The 19,563-nt window shown below is 33.3% G+C and overlaps 1 protein-coding gene across 1 annotated transcript; it reads left to right on the plus strand.

Annotated features, from left to right (window-relative positions):
* Window positions 1-4,759: 4,759 nt before the first annotated feature.
* LOC138124830 (acidic amino acid decarboxylase GADL1-like) lies at window positions 4,760-19,195 on the plus strand. The gene is made up of 6 exons (XM_069040007.1): window positions 4,760-5,637; window positions 12,831-13,059; window positions 13,168-13,387; window positions 16,717-17,093; window positions 17,360-17,551; window positions 18,790-19,195. The coding sequence occupies exons 1-6, from the start codon at window positions 5,363-5,365 to the stop codon at window positions 18,967-18,969; spliced, it is 1,473 nt and encodes a 490-aa protein (XP_068896108.1). The 5' UTR covers window positions 4,760-5,362; the 3' UTR covers window positions 18,970-19,195.
* The last annotated feature ends 368 nt before the right edge of the window (window positions 19,196-19,563 follow it).

Here is a 19,563-nt window from a genome sequence, read left to right on the forward strand (position 1 = left end):
ATGCAATCGCCATTGGTACATTTGTCTTCAGCGACTAAATTCAAAGTGATTGCTGAGATACGAAGGTGTATTTTTGGAGACCTATCTATCTAGAAAACCCAAAAAGCAGCAGTAAAGTGTATAAAAAAGATCAAAACAGTTTGTCCACAAATCAGAACAATTACAAAACGTGAAAATAAAGTTGCGCCAGGTGCGTGGATTGATCCTAAAAAGAAATATGGGTGTCAGTATGACACCCATATGACTCCATTTCATGACAAGTTGTAGAGGATCACTTCAGTAGCCCAAATATGAAAATTAAAAAAAATCAGGACTCCCCCCACAAAGATACATTGGTCTGAAGGTGTACTCTTTGAAGTGCTTTTTCTTCAAATACAGGCTGAAAAGTTCAGTGTTTATTGTTATTTATGGATTATGGAAAATAATAACGTAAAACAATTTTTTGAAGAATAGCTTTACTTTACGTAGCTAGAATAGTATTTTGTTACTGTAGATATGAAGGCTGCTATGTATTGAACAAAATTAAAGTGCTTATATCTTCTTCAGGAAGAGCGAATTTTTTTTTAGTGTTTTTCGAGCTCCACTGGGTCCTTCCCTACCACGCTCTGAATTCGAGGTTGTGGAACAACGTAGAAGACTAAAAGCAATTAAAAAAAATTGTAGCTCAAAAATTAAATGTCATCTTATTTTCTGACAGGATTTGTTAAATATTTTTTCCGAGTTCTACATGAAGCCTAGTAGCTCGTGGTCAAAATTTTTCCGCGCTCTTATGGGACAGCCTGTAGTTGGAATAATTTGTTTTGATCTAAACTAAACGATCATTAGAGAGTCTCTAGTAACGGCATTGTTAAAAATATCAACATCTCACAAAGCATTTGCATATATGTACGTATTGGCAAATCCACATGTTATCAGTTAGGAAAAATTCGATAAGATTTATCGTTAAATCTGGGTTAGATTCTTGGTGGTGGTCTGTTTTATGAATAATAAAATAGTTCAAAAAATGCTGTAAATGATATATTTTATCAAACATAAAGGACAATTGAATATAAAAATTTCACCATTCCACAAACAAATATATGTACAACATTACACCATTGTTGTAGGACTGTATTGAAAATTTCGGTGAGCTTATATGGAGAAAATGTCCACATATTTCTGTTTTTATTACAGTAACAATGTTGGCATCCAAATTTAGATGAAAATCGCACGACACTTAAAAATAGCCAATAGAAAAACAGAATTCGGTGTCGTTTCTATAACAACATAGAGATTTCCTGGAAATTTTTTGCACCTAGCTAACCCAACATGAAATTAATAAGTGGAATTTTTTTCTGACAATCAAAGTCAAACTACATATTTAAAGGTTTAGCCTTTGAAACCTTAGGCCCTTGGTGTAAAGAATCAATAGATTTCATTAATGTCATCGGAGACCGACTTATCGCGGAATCAGGAGATTCAAAATCTAAGAAATTCCTTTTTGAGAGGATTTCCCTTGCCATCCAACGTGGAAACGCTGCAAGCATTCGGGGCACTTTTCCAGATTCCACATTATTATCGGAAATTTTCGCATTGTAAATTAAAAATGTTATGTAATTATATACAATAATTGGATGGTGTTATTATATTACAATCTATAATTTAATAAATTGTATTTTATTTATTAAAAATCTCATTTTTTTTCCGTTGTCAAGGATAATTCTGTCATACAACTTGATTTTTTTTGTCAGAAATTTATAATTTAACAAGCATAATGTCGTGTCGTTGCGATTTTCTTACCGAATATGCCCTCGTGCATTGATTAATATCCGGAAATTTTATTCTCATGCATTTCCAAAACGTAATTAGCCGAATGGAACACGAGGGCTAATTAATGGAAATGCATTGGAAAAACTTTCCGGAAATAATCAATGCACTTCGGATATTATAAGTGAATATTTTATAACGAAATAAAAAAATAAATAACTCGACCAAATAAATCAATTTGGAAAAATTGTTGAATCCGCCTATTTTCAATGTAGTTAAGTACCTAGTGTTCAAATAAAGGTATATGACAATATGTGAGAAGTAATTCACCAAGATTTTATGTCTCATTACACCCAGTTTAGACAACTTACGCAACAAACTTCGAACAACAGTCATTTACGTTATAAGTATCGTAACATATCATATTACAGGACTAGACGAGAGAATTAGATAACCTATTGTGTATCGTAATATGAAGTTGCGATACGGATATCACACAAGGTTTTATCTGTTACCAATTTATTATCGTAAAAAATAATTTGTAAATTAGAAATAATAACCTTAAACAAATCAAAGTAGTGATCTGGATCTAGACACTGTCCTGTCCGCACTGCGAAAATGAATGATACAGACGAAGAAAGAATTTCCTCTGACATCAATATTGCAGTAAATACAACACTAGTGTGGTAAATGTGTCACTTGACCACATAAGAATGTCATTAAGAAATCAAATAAATATCGTTTAGATATTTGTTTCATCTATTATCTTCGGTATATTCAAGAACATTTTAATACTTAATTACTTAACTTTGTACGGTCCTCGCCTTTTTTACTTTATCACAACAAACCGTTTCATACTGTCGAATTTTCAAATTTGTAGATGTATAACGATAAGGCGAGTTTGTGGAATATGGATGCGACACACGTTATAAGAGAGCAGCACAGACGTCTGCTTTTTTTTAGAAACAGGCAAGAGCATTGCACTTTAATTCTTTCGAAAACCATCCGAAATTATTGCCTTAGAATAATATTTCCCAACTCAAAAACATCTTAAACTCTATGTAATGATGTTCAAAATGCTGGACTCATCATTAACTCTCCTGTATTTTAATTCTTCTGTTAGTTTATTAAACCATTCTAACGTATAAATTCACGGCCTGGATATTGCAATAATCGTCAGGAGACCCTATTTGATGATAAACGGATGCCATTAAAGGCATTTGTCGTAGAGGTTCAACCCACAGAGTTGTGATGGTTTTGATTTAGTAAAACTATTTCTCTTGGATTTAAGTCAATATTAAGCTTCGTAGAATTATTAATTTCATTATACTTTGTGTACAATGTAGATTTTCTCCTAATTAAAATATTTATGAAGCCGATTTACTAATTTCTTGCCTCCCTAATCTAACATATCTGGTAGAGAGGTGTTTTAGTCAAACAGTACATACGTATTTCAGATATTAAAAAAATGTTTTCAAAATTAGGTAAGTAATGTAAATGATCAATAAGGAGACATCTGAGAATGTCATTAAGATAACGAAATACTACAGGGTTATTATAAATGAGTGTAGTCCAAGTAGGCGTAAAAAGCGAATGTAAAATTTATGGTTGCCGCTCCATATAAAAAACATCAAAATGATGTGAATAAGTGGGCGCACTCGAATTCCCGTCTGACTTATTTCTTGTCATAAAGTAATGCAAGAATTCCCGTCAGGTAATTATCAACTGATATAATCCATAACTCGAGTTCCCGTCAAGGGCAAAAGAGCGCTTCAATCCCTTACTTACCTACCTCTCTAGCTGTTGCCAGGAACCATTGTTGTTTACCATTACGTGGACCAACATTTTTTTTTAATTTTAAAAAGTTACAAATACCCTGTGATCAACAATGATATACATACTTAGATAAGGGTCGGCTGTGACTTTGACAGTGTCAGATTTTTCGTATCTGTGCTAAGTCAGCTAATAAACATCAAGCAACTGTCACTATTAACTAAATTTTAACGCAAACATGGTTTTTACTTCAGAACATAGAAGATTCATCATTGAATCTTACTTTCGTAACAGTGCTTTCAATAACCAAGATTTTTTTCTGACGGGAATTCGAGTCTAGAATTTGTGGTGCATTTTTGCCTTGACGGGAATTCGTATGCAGGATTAAAAGGCCTATGTCCAAGCCCAGGTATAAAATATTATGCTGACGGGAACTCGTGTGCACCGGAATAAGTGAGTACACATCATTGACACACAGGAGTTAAATTGGATGCAAAACAACGCAATATTTTTGGATTCAATCGTTAAATTAAAAAAAAAAAATCTCATCACCGCACTTTACCGCAAAAATTGACAGTTCACATGAAAGCGGCAAAAATTTCGTAACATGGGCATGGCCTGCTTCGACTTCAATTATTTATAATAACCCTGTATATTATTCAACGAGCGTGTAATTCTACCACATGCAAATTTCATTATTTTTTCTGTGTGTAACTGGTCGAGAAATAAATCATTAGTCACAGCCGTCGGTAATGAACAGCATTGCTTAACAGTAAACGCATATGTAATGAATGTATTATTTGATACGAGTAGAATGTTTCTACTCGTACCCACAAAATTAAAATTATAGCCATAAATTTAACCAACACATCATTATAAACAACAACTTGAAATATCTTTGCAAAATGAATCTGAATATCTGATTTAACTTGCAATTTTGTCCCGATTCTTGTCAATTTCTTTAATATTCTTTTTTTCATCGATTAGCTGATTGTAGATGCTGAGAAACAGATATTGTTATCATAAGTGTGTGTAAATTTCCTCTCTCAAGTCTCTGGTCCGTTATTGTCAGTTGGGCGTTAGAACTTATCGCAGAGCATCTCGGCATATAAAAGAACGTGATGCTGCAAACTTGAATAGTCACCTGTTAAAGTAGTTTAGCTTTTATTTTCTCCCTTGTATACAAATTTTACATGTTAAAACATGCACGAGCATCTTTTTCGATTGTTTTTATTTTTAATAACAGCGGAGACGAGCACGACATATTTCAAGTCCACTACTATACACTTTTTTCTCTATCTTCAAGAGCTTTCACGCTGATTATTTTTTTTTTATGTCTGCAACACTTATTCGCACATCAGACTTTCACCCTAACAGGATTTATTTTTTACGAGTTTTGAACGCAATTGTTAATTGATTAGCCAACCTCAACAGTTGTTAAGAACAACGAACATGTTATCATCACCATAAATACGAATCGTGGAGGCAAATGCACAAAAGCACAACTGGCGTAATTTATGTATTTAATTTCAAGTCTAAGTCGAGAAAATATTAAGACGATACTCTCAGGAGTTGCAAATATACGCTGAAAGTTAAGGATACCCTATTAATGGACTAATAACTCTCTTCGACCCCCATATTTATTTTTTATGAAGCTCGCTACGGAAAGAACAGCGAGATGAAAATTTACATTCCGTAATTTCGGGGAGTCCAATTCTAAATTTAAAATTATCGACCCCCTTCGAATTTAATTAGGATGCTTCAATCATTATTTAATTTTTCTGTGTGAATAAAAACCCAATTTGGCACGTTTATTAATTCAATTTGCTGAGTTGATTCCATTATGAGTGCCGCAGACTTCCAACCCGTCCCGGATAGAGACAAACATGAAAATTTTTTACGGGATGTCGTGGAAATCTTGTTTGAAAATGTAGTTTTTGCCTCGAATCAAACTAAAGTGGTTTTGTGGCAGCCACCTCAGAAGCTTGAAGAATGTTTTGATTTTTCTCTGGGGCAAACCGGCGTGACTCAAGAGAAATTGTTGTTGCTCCTGAAAAACACGATCAAATTCAGCGTGAAAACCGGCCATAGATACTTTATCAACCAGTTGTTTTCAGGGTAAGTATTTTAACGTTGAGATCTAAAGTAAAATTGCTTGTAAACTCTCGGGGAGTTATATACAACTTTTATAAAATTGTCGATATCGATCTGTTTGCGCTTGATGACTACAAGTAATTACCCACTTTTCAAGAGGAGCACTTCGCCGAAAGTTATTTACTGAACAATCCTGAAGGATACTGAAACCCTTGACATTTACCTCTCTATTTATATTCATGCATTATCAGAAATTTTCCGGCGTGAAGCAGAAATTGGCTTTTACCATCTACAATGATAAATTAAAATTTTAATCGATTTCTTAAATATTAGTGAAAAATTTTGTTACATTTTTCAATCTACTCATAAAACCTTCAGATTGATGCGATTTTGAAACAACTCAATTTGCAGATAAAAAAAAACTATAATAAATTTAACGACACCATTCTTAATTTTATAGAATTTAATGCCTGCACTCTTTTATTTTCTCTTTTCTCTTCTTCAGGCTATATAAATCCTTTTAGGACTCATAAAATTTGCCAAATAACAAGAAGAAAACTTTTAAAAATTATTGCTGACATGAATTATTATTAACCGCTTAGATAATGATGTCATCAATTCTAGGGGTTTTAAAAAATAATCATTTCACATAATCAACTGTGACGTTGTCGTTCGTAACTAATTAAATGTTTCTTCATTTACCTTCACCAAAATAAATTAAAAATTGACTTTGATAGAGCTATATCTAAATCTACAGATTATTCCATGCAATAAAAATAAATGATCATTTTGCATGTAGCTTATTACTATTAGTAATTGGTGCAACGAAGTTAACAGTTACAAGAAATTAGGATTTACGACAAACGGAATGTTGTCTTAGCAAATAAATCCTTACCAACTTACGTGACCTGCAAGTCTGTTTGTCATATCGAACTAAACCTACCATTTACTGTTAGGTGATTTGATTTGATTCTTGAAGCAATTTCTTATTGTACCTATTGTGTTATGTTTGGTTTATTGATTTTTTTTGTTTTAGCTGTTTATGATTATGCTAAAAATTAGTACAATTAAATACACAATTCGACGTTACCAAAAACGTTAATTATATCATTATGTCATTTGTAACTTATCTTATAGAAACTAAATAAACTGGTTTTAGTTTTTAAAATAAATAGACATTTATATCGAACTTTCGTTCAGCAATCACAGGTGCTTAAAAAAACAATAAACTTTTATTGTGTTTGAATTCATTAGAGTGTATTAAAGGGTAAAATGCAGTCGATAAAATTTCAGTTCAAAATTACACAGCAAGTGAATTCAATTATTCTTACAAAGGCTTATAAAACGTAGACCAATTTGTTTATCTTACTTAAATGATCTGTATTAGAACTGAAAAATGCATATCATACATGGAGTTTCAATCTGTTTTATTTATCTCGACTTTTAAAGTATTATTTTTGTAGACACGAAGAAAATTAAATACCTAATTGAAAAATAGAACCATACAATATGACAATTGTATGACAATTAAGTTGGAAGGTTTACCAAATTGTGCATGATTATTTTACAAATGTGATTAGTGACAATTGCTTTATGAAAGCAAAATCTTAAAATTTGGTCCGAATGAGAATTGTCATTTGTTGTTTGTCGTTTGTAAATTGTATTTTTCAATTGTAGATTTATGAAACAAAACTTTTGACAAATCCAACAAATTTGTCGATTTGTAATTGTCATTTGTGAATTGTAATTTTTATGAAACGGGCCCCTGATTTATATTTTGGAACTCGCTACGCTCGTGTGTAATCAAATTTTTCCATTTCTAAAAAAAGTAGTGCTTTATGCACACCTTGCATAAATAACTATTTTAACCGCTCAGTGCTCGATATTATTGTCGATTCTCATAGAAATGCGCCAACAAAATTTAACAGATTATTCAATATTAAATTTGACAATTGTGCTGAAACAAATAAAATAGGATGAAATTAATAAAATAAACATAAATATAACGAATAATGTATGACAGCAGCAGCGAAGAGGAAGTTCAAGAAGTAATATTAGTTCAAAGACCAAGAAATGTTCGATTAAGAAACATCTTTCATTTCCATGCTGAATATGAATTCAACGAAAGATTTCGATTAAAGGTAGCCATATACGAGTGAGATTCCCTCAAGGTTCGACCTGAACAGTCCAAGCCTTGAGGAATTCCTCAACGTGTGTGGCGGCGTCTTTGAGGCCGTGGTGGGTGGGAGAGACACAAAAATCCCAAACAAAATTTCCTCCTTGAGGCTGGATTTTCCCAGTCTCTTGCTGCGTATATGTGTTGTCATTATCGTACCTTCCATTGATACCATGATGAAAACAATTTACAAAACCACGAGAACAACCAACAACCACCACCAGTCAGCACAGAACTAGTGTGTTGATCTGGAGTTGAACCTGGAGAAAATCTCCGAGGCTTTTTCCTTGAGGAAAATCCTCTCCGTGTGTGAGCTAGGGTTTGGTAAAGGAAATCCTCAAGGAAAACCTCGAGGCTTTTTCTTGTGGAAATCCCGTTGGTGAATGGCTACCTTATGAGCTGAAAATATAGAAATGATTTTAAATGAAATTGGGGAAGAGTACAGCACCCAACAAAGAGGAATAAAGCTTTAGTTCCACAACAGCAATTTCTGATAGCCCTACATTGGTTAGATAATGGAGGGCAATATCATGCAGCAGGAAATATGCATGGAATAATTTTTGAGATTAATTTCTCTCAATAAAGACACTTGCATCAACTTTAGATACTATTTTGCGAATGATGATGGAAAGCAACAAAAAATAAATGTTATTTATAAACAGTTTGTTTTACTGTCATTTGTGACATTTGTAAAAAAATTCTACAACTGACAAAATTGACAAATATTTGTCAAATTTGTCAATTGTGCAATTGTAGTTGTCAATTGTTAAATTGTAAATTGTAATTTTTAGGAAACAGGCCCCAGGTAGCATTTGTTTTCTACTGTCATTGCATAACTTAGACGACTAGGTAAAAATAGAAAGCTGTCACTATGTTGAAATGTGCACTGCCACGTATACCACTGAAAATTCATGTCGAATTTTTTTAATATTTGTAGCAAGCCAAGCAAATTCATTATTCGTTCCTTGGAGCTCTCGTTGTCGGGGAGTCTCCGCCAGTGTCAATCGCATTCAAGAAACTATGGTCCGGCGCAAAGTGAAGCCACGCCACTTATTCGTGAGGACATGGATATTGACAAACAACAAACAAAATTTCTCATGTCTGATGATAGCTGTTTGTTTCGTATTTTTCTGCAAAATAAGGATAATTATCATTTTTTAACTACATTTCCTAATTGACATTTTTCATTTAAAATATGGGTTTTTGTTTGTTAAAATTATTCATGAAAATCTTGTAAAAAGCAAAAGAATACCACAGTGAGAATAATGACATTTCATAAAATTTCCTAATTTGTGTCTATGTATTACATACCGGGTGGGGCATCGTATACGCGCACGCGAGAAATCGCGACTTCTAATTAAATAAAATTGGCGAAATTTTATATACCTAACTAATTATTGATAAGGTATATTTGAGAATTAAAAAAAAAAATTTTGTTAATAAATAAGGCCCTAACAGTTTTATTAGTTTTCTGAAATTAACTGTTAATTGACCTATAAAGTTTTTACACTAAATGAATCTGTATCTGCTAGCCCATCAAACCCTGGTGGCACAATTACAAATTTTGACTTGGTTAGCTAAATAATTCGCTTTTTTATTTAAACGTAAACCAGGCGGGTGATTTATGGCACAATGGTATAATTTCCCAACAAAGGTATAGCCAACCGTTTTAAACCTTTTTGCCATAAAATAGACAGTTTCCATTGTCACCTAAATTTACGACAGCACAAGTAGCAGGTCATAAATAAAAATGATTTTGAAAGTTCAAATGTAAAACTGCCTTTAATTCAAAATCTAATTGGTATTTTTTTCCGTAGATTTCGTAAATAATTATAGGAAGTGAATCTGGATAGGTTAGTATAAAAATCAGAATTTGACTTTTTGGTTGAAATTTACATTTTAATTTTTTTTGGCTTTGTTTGTAAGTCAAAAATTATCAAAAAATTATGAAATGTACCTTACCAATAGCCAGGTAAGTCTGAAAAATTTCGACAATTTTATTTAATTAGAAGTCGCGATTTCTCGCGTGCGCGTATACGATGCCCCACCCGGTACTTGCTGTATTCCAGTATCTAGGCCAGATACTATTTAATAATGCTTTTTATTACTCACTCTCATCTGTATCTCATGACCCCTATCTATTAATATTCTTTGACATCTCAACTATTATAATTTCTTAAAAGTAAACCTGCGTCAGCAAAATTTAAGTTTCTACTATATATTAATTACATATACAGGGTTATTATAAATGATTGTAGTCCAAGTAGGGGTAAAAACTGTTTGTAAAAAAATTTATGGTTGCCGCTCCATATAAAAACATTAAAATGATGTGAATAAGTGAGTACACACTGTTCACATATAGGAGTTAAATTGGGTGCAAAACAACTCAATATTTTTGGATTCAATCGTTAATTTAGAAAAAATAAATAAAATTCTCATCACTTAAAAAATGACAATGACAGCGCAAAAAATTGACAGTTCACATGAAAGCGGCAAAAATTTCATAACATGGACATGGCCTGCTTCGACTACAATCATTTATAATAAGCCTGTATTAATCACCAAGGGAAAGTAAAATTTAACAATAAAAAAATTAAAAAACATATCACTAACCATGTTTGCTATAATATGTCAAGCACAGTGGTACAGTACATATAACAGTGACATTACCAGGACAATAATGATGAATAATATACATAGTTATTTACATAACAAGAAGGGAGAGTGTACATTTCCTTTCTCGTGAAATAATAATTAATCATGGGAGGAAGTGACACTTTACTCCAGAGGTATACACATAATTTTTTTTCTGCTATCCTCTATTTGATTTTGGAAAAAATCTCTAAAATATTAACCTTCTCAAAATTACAGCACCAGAGTAAGCACACTTGCAATACCGAAAGTGTGTAGAATTTCTTAATCAGTTTATTTTATCCTCGATTGTGTCTTCATCGAAGAATTTCTTGGAAATAGATTCCTGTGATGATTCTGAGAAAATCGTTGCCCAAGTTGCTAAACCGCCTTAATTGAAATTATTACCAAAAAAATCTAGGGAGACCTATGTATAAAAAGGAACACGATTTTTCAAAAAATAAATGACGGAGAAAATGGTTAAAAAATCGCAAAGATATCGTTTTGGATTATTTTTCAAGCCAGTCGAAAACATTTAAATCATATTCCATGCTAAGAAACACGCAAAGTGATTAAGGAAAATATCTGAAATCAGTTTTAATAACATTTTACGACTGATAATTATACAGGCTTCCAAAACTGCCGTACAAGATATAATATGCTATACTGAATAATAAATCATTAATAAAAATCCGTTTTTGTATGTCTCCAAAAGAGAAAGAGTTGCAAAAGCTGGAAGAAAGAGATCATAATTATATCTAGGCACTAAGCTTTCGAAACGCTTTTTAATATATTTTTTTAAATTTAGGTACATTTGGCAACATCGATTTACCTTACAATTTGCAATGTCAAAATTTAATCAAGTTATAAGACAAAAATTTAAACCTCTGTAAAATATTACACTCATTAAAAAAACCGTTGATCGCATTGATGTTGATATTGGAAATTGCTGTGTAACATTTTTTGGCGTTAGTTTTGGAACACGTTGTATAAAAAACAAATTACACAGATTGTTATTTTTTGACAAATATTCGAGAAATGACAACAACCTGATGTTTTTATTTTTACTCCATTGGTAGAAAATACCAAATCTTCATTAACAACATATTCCTTTTTAATACTTATTTGGAAGCAGAAAGTCATCTTTTCACCGTCTGTCTTCATCACAACGAAATTTTAAATATTATCCAGTGCATCAGACAATGGACATAATCAGAAATTTCTTTATACATAAAATTTCCTGATGCATTTAATTGAACTAAACATAGAAACTTGGAGTCATTACACTCGCTACGTTCGTGCCTACTAAAACTCGTGACTTAAAAGGCGTTTATAAACCTTGTTGCATAATATACTATTTTACTTACGTTTTTATTACTGGAAAGCTTTAAAGTTACACAAATATCATCACATTAGTTACCCAATCATTAATAGGTTACTAATCTCAAATGTCAGTTACATTTTTACAAAATCCACATGTGTTCCATAGAATTAGTTTTCTATCATAAAACAAAGGAGTTACAGACATTTCCCTAAATTAACATCCATCTACCCTAAATTAACATCCATTGTAAATCCGCTCTAAATCTGTAGTTTTTTTGGATGTTCCGGGTGCATAGTTTTCTTCGGGTCACCTGTATAAAGTACATATACTGCTCTACATGTCGACGTGTCGTCAGAAAACAAACATGCCGACACGTTTCTTTGAAATTTTTAATTTAATAATTTAGGTTAGACATAAACAATTGGGGTTTTTATATTTGTTGAAAAAAAATAGTATATTATGTTATGAGGAGCAAAAATGAAGTTTTATGTGCTGCGGCTGGTAGATTGGCTGCCGAACGCAGTGAGGCAGACAAAGCAGCCAAAGCACATAATATAAAACCATTTTTGCTCCGAATAACATATACTATATTTTCTTCAAACCTTCATAACAAATTATCTAAGACATGTTAAGAAACCAGGTAGGAATTTCAAATGATTTAGCTAGTTTACTTTACTCCCGCTCATCAGCGGAGATAATAACTTCACGGACGCCCTCAGCGGAGATAATAACTTTATCTGCCGCTCTCAGCGGAGATAATAACTTTATCTGCCGCTCGTCAGCTCGTTAGATGCCATGACAATGAAGTGACACTTTAGCATTATCAATGCAGCAGGATAATATCATAATTTACGGACGTTTGAAGAAAAAAGATATTTGTGAAGCAGCATTTATTAATATTTTTTTTATTCAACACAAGCTGAGATATCTGGTTTCACAACATTCGTCCAAAAATGTGCACACGTCAAAGGGTTAATGAAATTACGGTTGATACGTGGTCATGGCAAAAATATTTAGGGTAGATTGTCTGGCGACCCCAAATTGTAAAAAGCATTTTTATTGATGTAAAAAAATTCGGTCGGATAGGTTGGACCCCTACGGCCTGGCAGGACAATGGCTGACGGACGCCCTGAATGCCAGCGTATACACTTACGAGGTGGCCCCAGTTTTTACTCTGATGGAAACACATATCATAAGAGAAGTTTGTCGAATGGTCGGACCGCAATGGGGTGACGGCATGTTTTGTCCAGGAGGGTCGACCGCTAATGGCACAGCCATCAACTTGGCGAGATTTCGCCATTGTCCGGATATTAAGGTACGATATTAAATCTAATTGTCACTAGACTTTCCTGCAAACGTAACATCGTTCACACAAACTTTAACTATAACCCCTTGCCCTGTACACGCAGCGGAAATTTTACAGAAGTTGGGGTGTTCCGGTCTGTCACGGTTCGTATTATTCACCTCCGAGGAGTGCCATTACTCCGTCCACAAGTTCGCTTCTTTTATCGGAATAGGGGAGGATAACGTCATCCTGATATCGACAGATAATATCGGCCAAATAGTCCCGGAAGATCTCGAAGAAAAAATTAAAAAAGAAATAGCCGAAGGGACTGTTCCGCTCGCCGTTATTGCAACATTAGGTAAATTATCGTAATTCTCGTTTGCAATAACATATCAATTTTCAAATGGATTTCTCCCAATGCAGTCCTTCGTTCATGTGAATGGCGTCTCTTGAAGCATTTAATAATCGTAACGCCGCAATGAGACCGTTCAAATGGATTTTACTGCATTATTCCAGCCAACAATTATGTCAATGTTAATGAAATGCACACTGAAATTTTAATCCACAAACATGGGTTTTATTTTATCGACAGTTGTTATTTGTATTATTCTCGTAATCATTATTTCTACAACAATAACACGTGACAGTTGGATCATATTTCCGCATTTTCGCGATGATGTCAATGCTTTTTGCTAGAGTGTTATTTATAGAAATTTACCAACGCAATAACTAGAACGAACAAATTATTTCAAGTGATAATATTTGCCATACAATCGACAACGGTTTGTTTATTTATTATGAATGCAACTCGTAAGGGACGAATTTGGATTAAATTTCACAAATCGATTGGGACAATATACCACACACAATGACCAATGCGAAACACACAACAGAAAATGTTGACTGGCTTTGTCTCACTTATAAATTAGAAACAAACACCACGACGATTCCACGAATCTTCAGAAATAAATAACGAATGTGACAAGGTGCAGGCTACACTGTCTTGTCCTGTTTCTAAACAAAACAAAGCTGATAACTGTCTTCCTTCCAACATAATGTAATTCGAAATATACGGTCGGGGAGCTGGTTCCACACTAACTATTTTAACAAAACTAAAAATTTACTACCAAAACCAACACTGGTACTTAACAATATAATAGATAACAAATTAATATAAGCAATTACTAACGGGCCTTCAAAAAAATTTATATTTAGAACAACCTATGGAAATTCAATTCTTTGCAACTTTTTTCCAGCGTAGAAAATGACATAAGAAACGTCTGACATTTTAACAAAATAAAATTAGGTTAGAAAATATTTTTAATTTTTGTAGTGCATTCTCCCTATTCCCCCTCCACGGAATATGACAATATGAAATTGGGAAAAAGCTTACTATGTAACCTGTGTAACTCCGGAGAATAATTGGTTACCCACAAAAATTACTTTACACTGTTAACAGAATTAGAATGTCGCCTACGCCTACTCTAAAGATATATTTATTTGAAGGCCCGATAGTTAAATTTATTTTTTAACTCTAAGCCTGAAAATTCAACAATTTTTAAAAAATCACCAAAATTATTAGTTAACATTTCCAATTAGGATTTTGCAGAACTCCTATATTCTCTATTTCCACCTGTCATGTGGCTAAAATGTTCAAACCGTCTTCACAAAATTCTTAAAATCGTCTACAGACACACGTTGAACTAAGGCAGATTGAGACACATGAACCAATTCTAGTCATGTAGAGAGAACAAAAAAGTAGGTCTCGATATAGACTGTATTTAGTTTACTAACCGACCCGCATCAAGCAGGATCAGGAGAAGGTATCCTTTCCTGCGTACACATCCTTTTAAGTTAAACGCACGCTGGGTTCAGATCGTCCTCAACTTGCTCATACACGTACATGTTCAGGTCTGCTTAAGGGGTTTTATTCTAAGAGGATTCGATAGTTTTGTTAAACAAGAAAGGATGAGATAGAGGACAGAGTTTACAAGAAAATATAAATCCCAAACTTACCTGTTAGATATTTTATGGGTATCTACTAATTTATCTATCAGATTCAAAAATGTTTTTTGCACGGAGAAAATCAGTTGACAGTTTTAGATATCTGGAGGTTGATTTTTTTCTCATTTTCCGGTTTTCACTTTTTAATGATGATAAATAATAAGAACTGCGCACGTTCCAATATAATTCAACTTTCTAATCTCTTTGAAAGGATTATCAAGGACTTGAGGAAACTCCATTTTACTGTATCTTAAAATTAAAAAGAAAACAGTCAAAAAGCGTGTAGCTAATCCCGACAACCATTTCACATTTAATTAATTAATTAATCAATCAATCACGCTTAAAACAGTTTTCCATTGTTGAGTCGGTTGTGAATGCACCACGGATCAGCTGACCTAACCTCACTTTTTGCGCTGTTTGTGTTTTTACTCTGCAAAGAAAGAAAAGTGGGGCTGGTCATTTAAAAAGAATATTGATGACGTCATAATTAGAAGATGAAAAGCTCTCAACATATGTAAAGTTCTGAAGAATATGCACTTTTTAAAAACAAAGTTGACCTTTTCGAGGATTTTTCTCAAAAATTAATACTTACAGTTTTATCGAATTTATTCCAAACTTTACGAACGCACGTATATACATTTTTAATAGACAGTATAGTTTCCTTTGACAGTCACAACAGGCACTACAGTTCAGTAGGATACAGATGATCAGATGTAGAGAATTTTCTAAAGAATTTTAGAGGTATTCTAGACGTATTCAATTACATTGCAATGCAAATTACAAATTGTAAAAGATGCAGACCAGTCCATTTTGTCAATACCTTTGTGAATCCACTAATAATTGATTTGAGAGGTTTATAATAATAATCATTTATTTGCCCAACACAATCAAATATTCCAATTACAGGACAAAAAAGAAAAAGAAACCAAAACTTGTCTAAACCTAAATTCCAAATTCTAGATAGTTAGCTCTTGACAATGAGAGGCAGGAAGAGTTCGCAGCTTACTGTGAGTGATAAGCTTGATTTTGGATCTACAATATTTTATCTTATTCTTGCTATTTAAAAATTGACAAATTTGGTGGTGCCGAAAAAATAAGCAATAATAAGTAAAGTAGTAAAGCATGTTTATATAAAATAGAGTATTTTGATAAATGAAAGAAATTTTCTCAAAAATGATTTATTCCCAATCACAAATACGGTACGTATAGGTAATTTTAAAATAATTAGGTTTGCTTAATATGTCCCACATGTTCTTGACAAACTGGTATATGCTTTTCAATAATTTTAATCCAACTTAAGCGGTGAACAACTCGGTTGGACAAAAACCACTGCAACTAGTAGGTACAGACGTTGAGGAAAATGAAAGTGGAACACTGTTCATGTGTGTTCATATAATATCACTTCATCAAACTACTGTCGATTTAAATTATAGGTTATTATGAATCCCTGATGATCTAATTACGAGTTATAAGTCATTCATAACTTTTAATTGGATGGCTTGACAAATTACTGTCAGAAATACTGAAGGGTTAAGTTACAAAGGCCCAATCAAATTAACAGACAAACATAAACATCCTGTACACACGCTCTCAATTACTAATAATCAATCAAGATGGACTTATCGAATGGTGCAACGTCGACTTACAAATGTCAATTCATTAATTAGATTGCAATCGTTACAGGCACAACAGTGAGAGGTGCCTTCGATCCGGTAAACGAAATAGCTGAAATCTGCAAAAAGTACAAAATATGGTTGCACGTCGATGCAGCTTGGGGTGGCGGATTAATCTTCTCGCAAAAACACAGGGCAAAGCTGAATGGGATCGAAAGGGCGGATTCGATCGTCATCAACCCCCATAAACTCCTGGCGGTGCCCCAACAGTGCTCTTTGCTTCTGGTGAAAGACAAGGAAATCTTGCATCAATGCCACTCGAAGAACGCGGAGTACCTCTTCCAAAGAGATAAGTACTACGATAAGTCTTTTGATCTTGGAGACAAGTACTTGCAGTGCGGGCGGAAGTGCGATGTCTTCAAGTTCTGGTTTATGTGGAAAGCAAAAGTAAGTAAATTAAGACAAAAAAGTACAAAAACGAATAAAAAACATTTATATTTTCTTAAATAACTTGTTCGTTTCGTTCTGTGGAGAATTTTGAAAAAGTAATTGAAAAAATCTCGATCAAGATTTGTTACGTTTCAATTAGGAACTACTTTACACAGATGGCGTCTTCCCAATTTAACAGCGACAAACGTGATTTGCCTATTTAACAAAGTCGTCTGGTGTGGCGGGATAAGTGTGTTAGCGTTTTTGTTTTCGTCGTGTTTTAGGGCTCTTCCGGATTCGCGAATCACATCGACACTTTAATGGAGTTGGCCGAGCATTTCGAAGAACAAATCCAAGAGCGACCTGACTTTGTGTTGGTCTCACCGCGTCAGTATATGAATGTTTGCTTTTGGTATTTACCAAGGTATTTGCAGGGAAAGCAGAATGTCTTGGATTACAGCGCTCAATTGCACAAGGTAGGGAAATTTACAGTGTTCCGTAGCTTAACCCTCCCGGAGTAAATTATCTGAGATGATACATAATTCTGCCTCATGCATACAACACTTGCATAAAGTACGACCTCTCCAAATGCATTCAACTGCACAACCTGAAAATTATACAAAAAAATCGACAAGACAGAGATTTTACTTTTTTATGCTTTCTAAGGTCCAAATTTTCTCAGGACGTTTGCTCTTAAAACATTACTAATTGATAAGATATTAATACTTATGACAATTTTAGCTATGAAAAATAATATCTTCACAAAAACTAAAATATGTATTAGTACAGTTGGTTGCAAAAAAATTTGGAAACGAAAATTTTCCTAATGTAAATTTGATTTTGTCCGTTTGTCAATTAATTGTCTACTTGACAATACCTATCAAATAATTTTAACAAATGTCATTGAATTTTGACGTTAATTCTAACCTATCTCTCGTAAGAAGGTTTCACACTATGAAAAAATTGTAAAATGTGTCAATTTTATTCTGACAGTTCCCATTTTTTTGCAACCAACTGTAGTTTATTTAACGAGTTCAAGTGTAAATTGGACTTTTTTTTGGCATGAGTGGGCCAGTTTAAAACGCGAGTGAAACGAGCTTTTTAAAGGCCCACGAGTGCCAAAAAGAGCCCAATTTACACACGAATGAGTTGAATACAACGTTTTTTTGTTCGACGAGCCCCTTAAAGGCTCCAAATCGCTCAAAATCTTTAAAATTAACTTGACGTTTCATTTTGACAAGTTGTGACATTTATCAAAATCCGTTCACACAGAAGAAAATTCTCAAATTCTGACAGTGTCGAACAAAAAACATATTTTAACTGTTAAGTATTAGCATTCAAATCTCCCACAAAACAAGGTTGGTAAAACTGACTAATTTGTATAGTAGGTTGCCCCGTTGCCATTTAAAACAATAATATGAATTTTTCCCCCCCGCAAAAGTTACTCATGACGTCATAATGCACTAGAATAAAACCCAAAAAGCACCCAATAAACCCCACGGTATAAACCTTGGGTTTTATTCGAACATTCAAAATTTTTGGGTTGATTTACGTCACGAGTTACTTTTTCTCCACGCCCCTAATTTTCAACTAGGCAATCTACTATACAAATTAGTCAGTTCTACCAACATTGCCGCAAAAAAATAAGAGCGAACTCTATCGGACGTACCCGCCAAGCAGATAAATATTGACGTGTTGCGTAATTCTTTTCCAGGTGGCGCCGCAAATCAAAGCTATAATGATTAAACATGGATCTGTAATGATGGGTTACCAACCGCTGAAACAGTTACCTAATTTTTTTCGTTTTGTGTCTCAAAACTCAGCTCTCAACAAAAAAGATGTAACATACATTCTAGATCTTATATCAGAAATAGGATCTGCCATGTTTAAATAGTATTAATTTTAATTTATAATTTTATCCTTACTGTAGGAACTAGGAAGTAGAATTGTTGAGTTTCACCCTCTCCTCATAGATGGCAGCAGCATGCAGAATATTTATAGAATATCTTAGGTGGCTACTGAATATTTTGGTAACTTTGTTTTTATCCAGTTATGTATTTTAATCCTCTACAATAAATGTTAATCAAATAGGTAATAAATGTGCCACTTCTGTCATTTTGACATCGACAAAAACTTACTTTCCTTTTTAGAGTGTTATTACTTCACCTTATTACAAACAATTATTTACATCAATTTAAAAATTTTGTATGATACTTAGTAGAAGAAATCAATTCCTCTTTTTCTTCGTAATTTATACCTACAGTTAATTGCAAAAAAAAAAACGGGAACTGTCAGAATAAAATTGGCACATTTTTACATAGTGTGAAACCTTCTTACGAGAGGTAGGTTAGAATTATGGTCAAAATTATGACATTTTTAAAAATTATTTGACAGGTATTGTCAAGTAGACAATTAATTGACAAACGCACAAAACCAAATTTACATTAGGAGAATTTTCATTTCCCGTTGTTTTTTGCAACCAACTGTA

Source organism: Tenebrio molitor, chromosome 2, assembly GCF_963966145.1.
Source record: "Tenebrio molitor chromosome 2, icTenMoli1.1, whole genome shotgun sequence".
In the NCBI taxonomy this organism is placed as follows: Eukaryota; Metazoa; Arthropoda; class Insecta; order Coleoptera; family Tenebrionidae; genus Tenebrio; species Tenebrio molitor.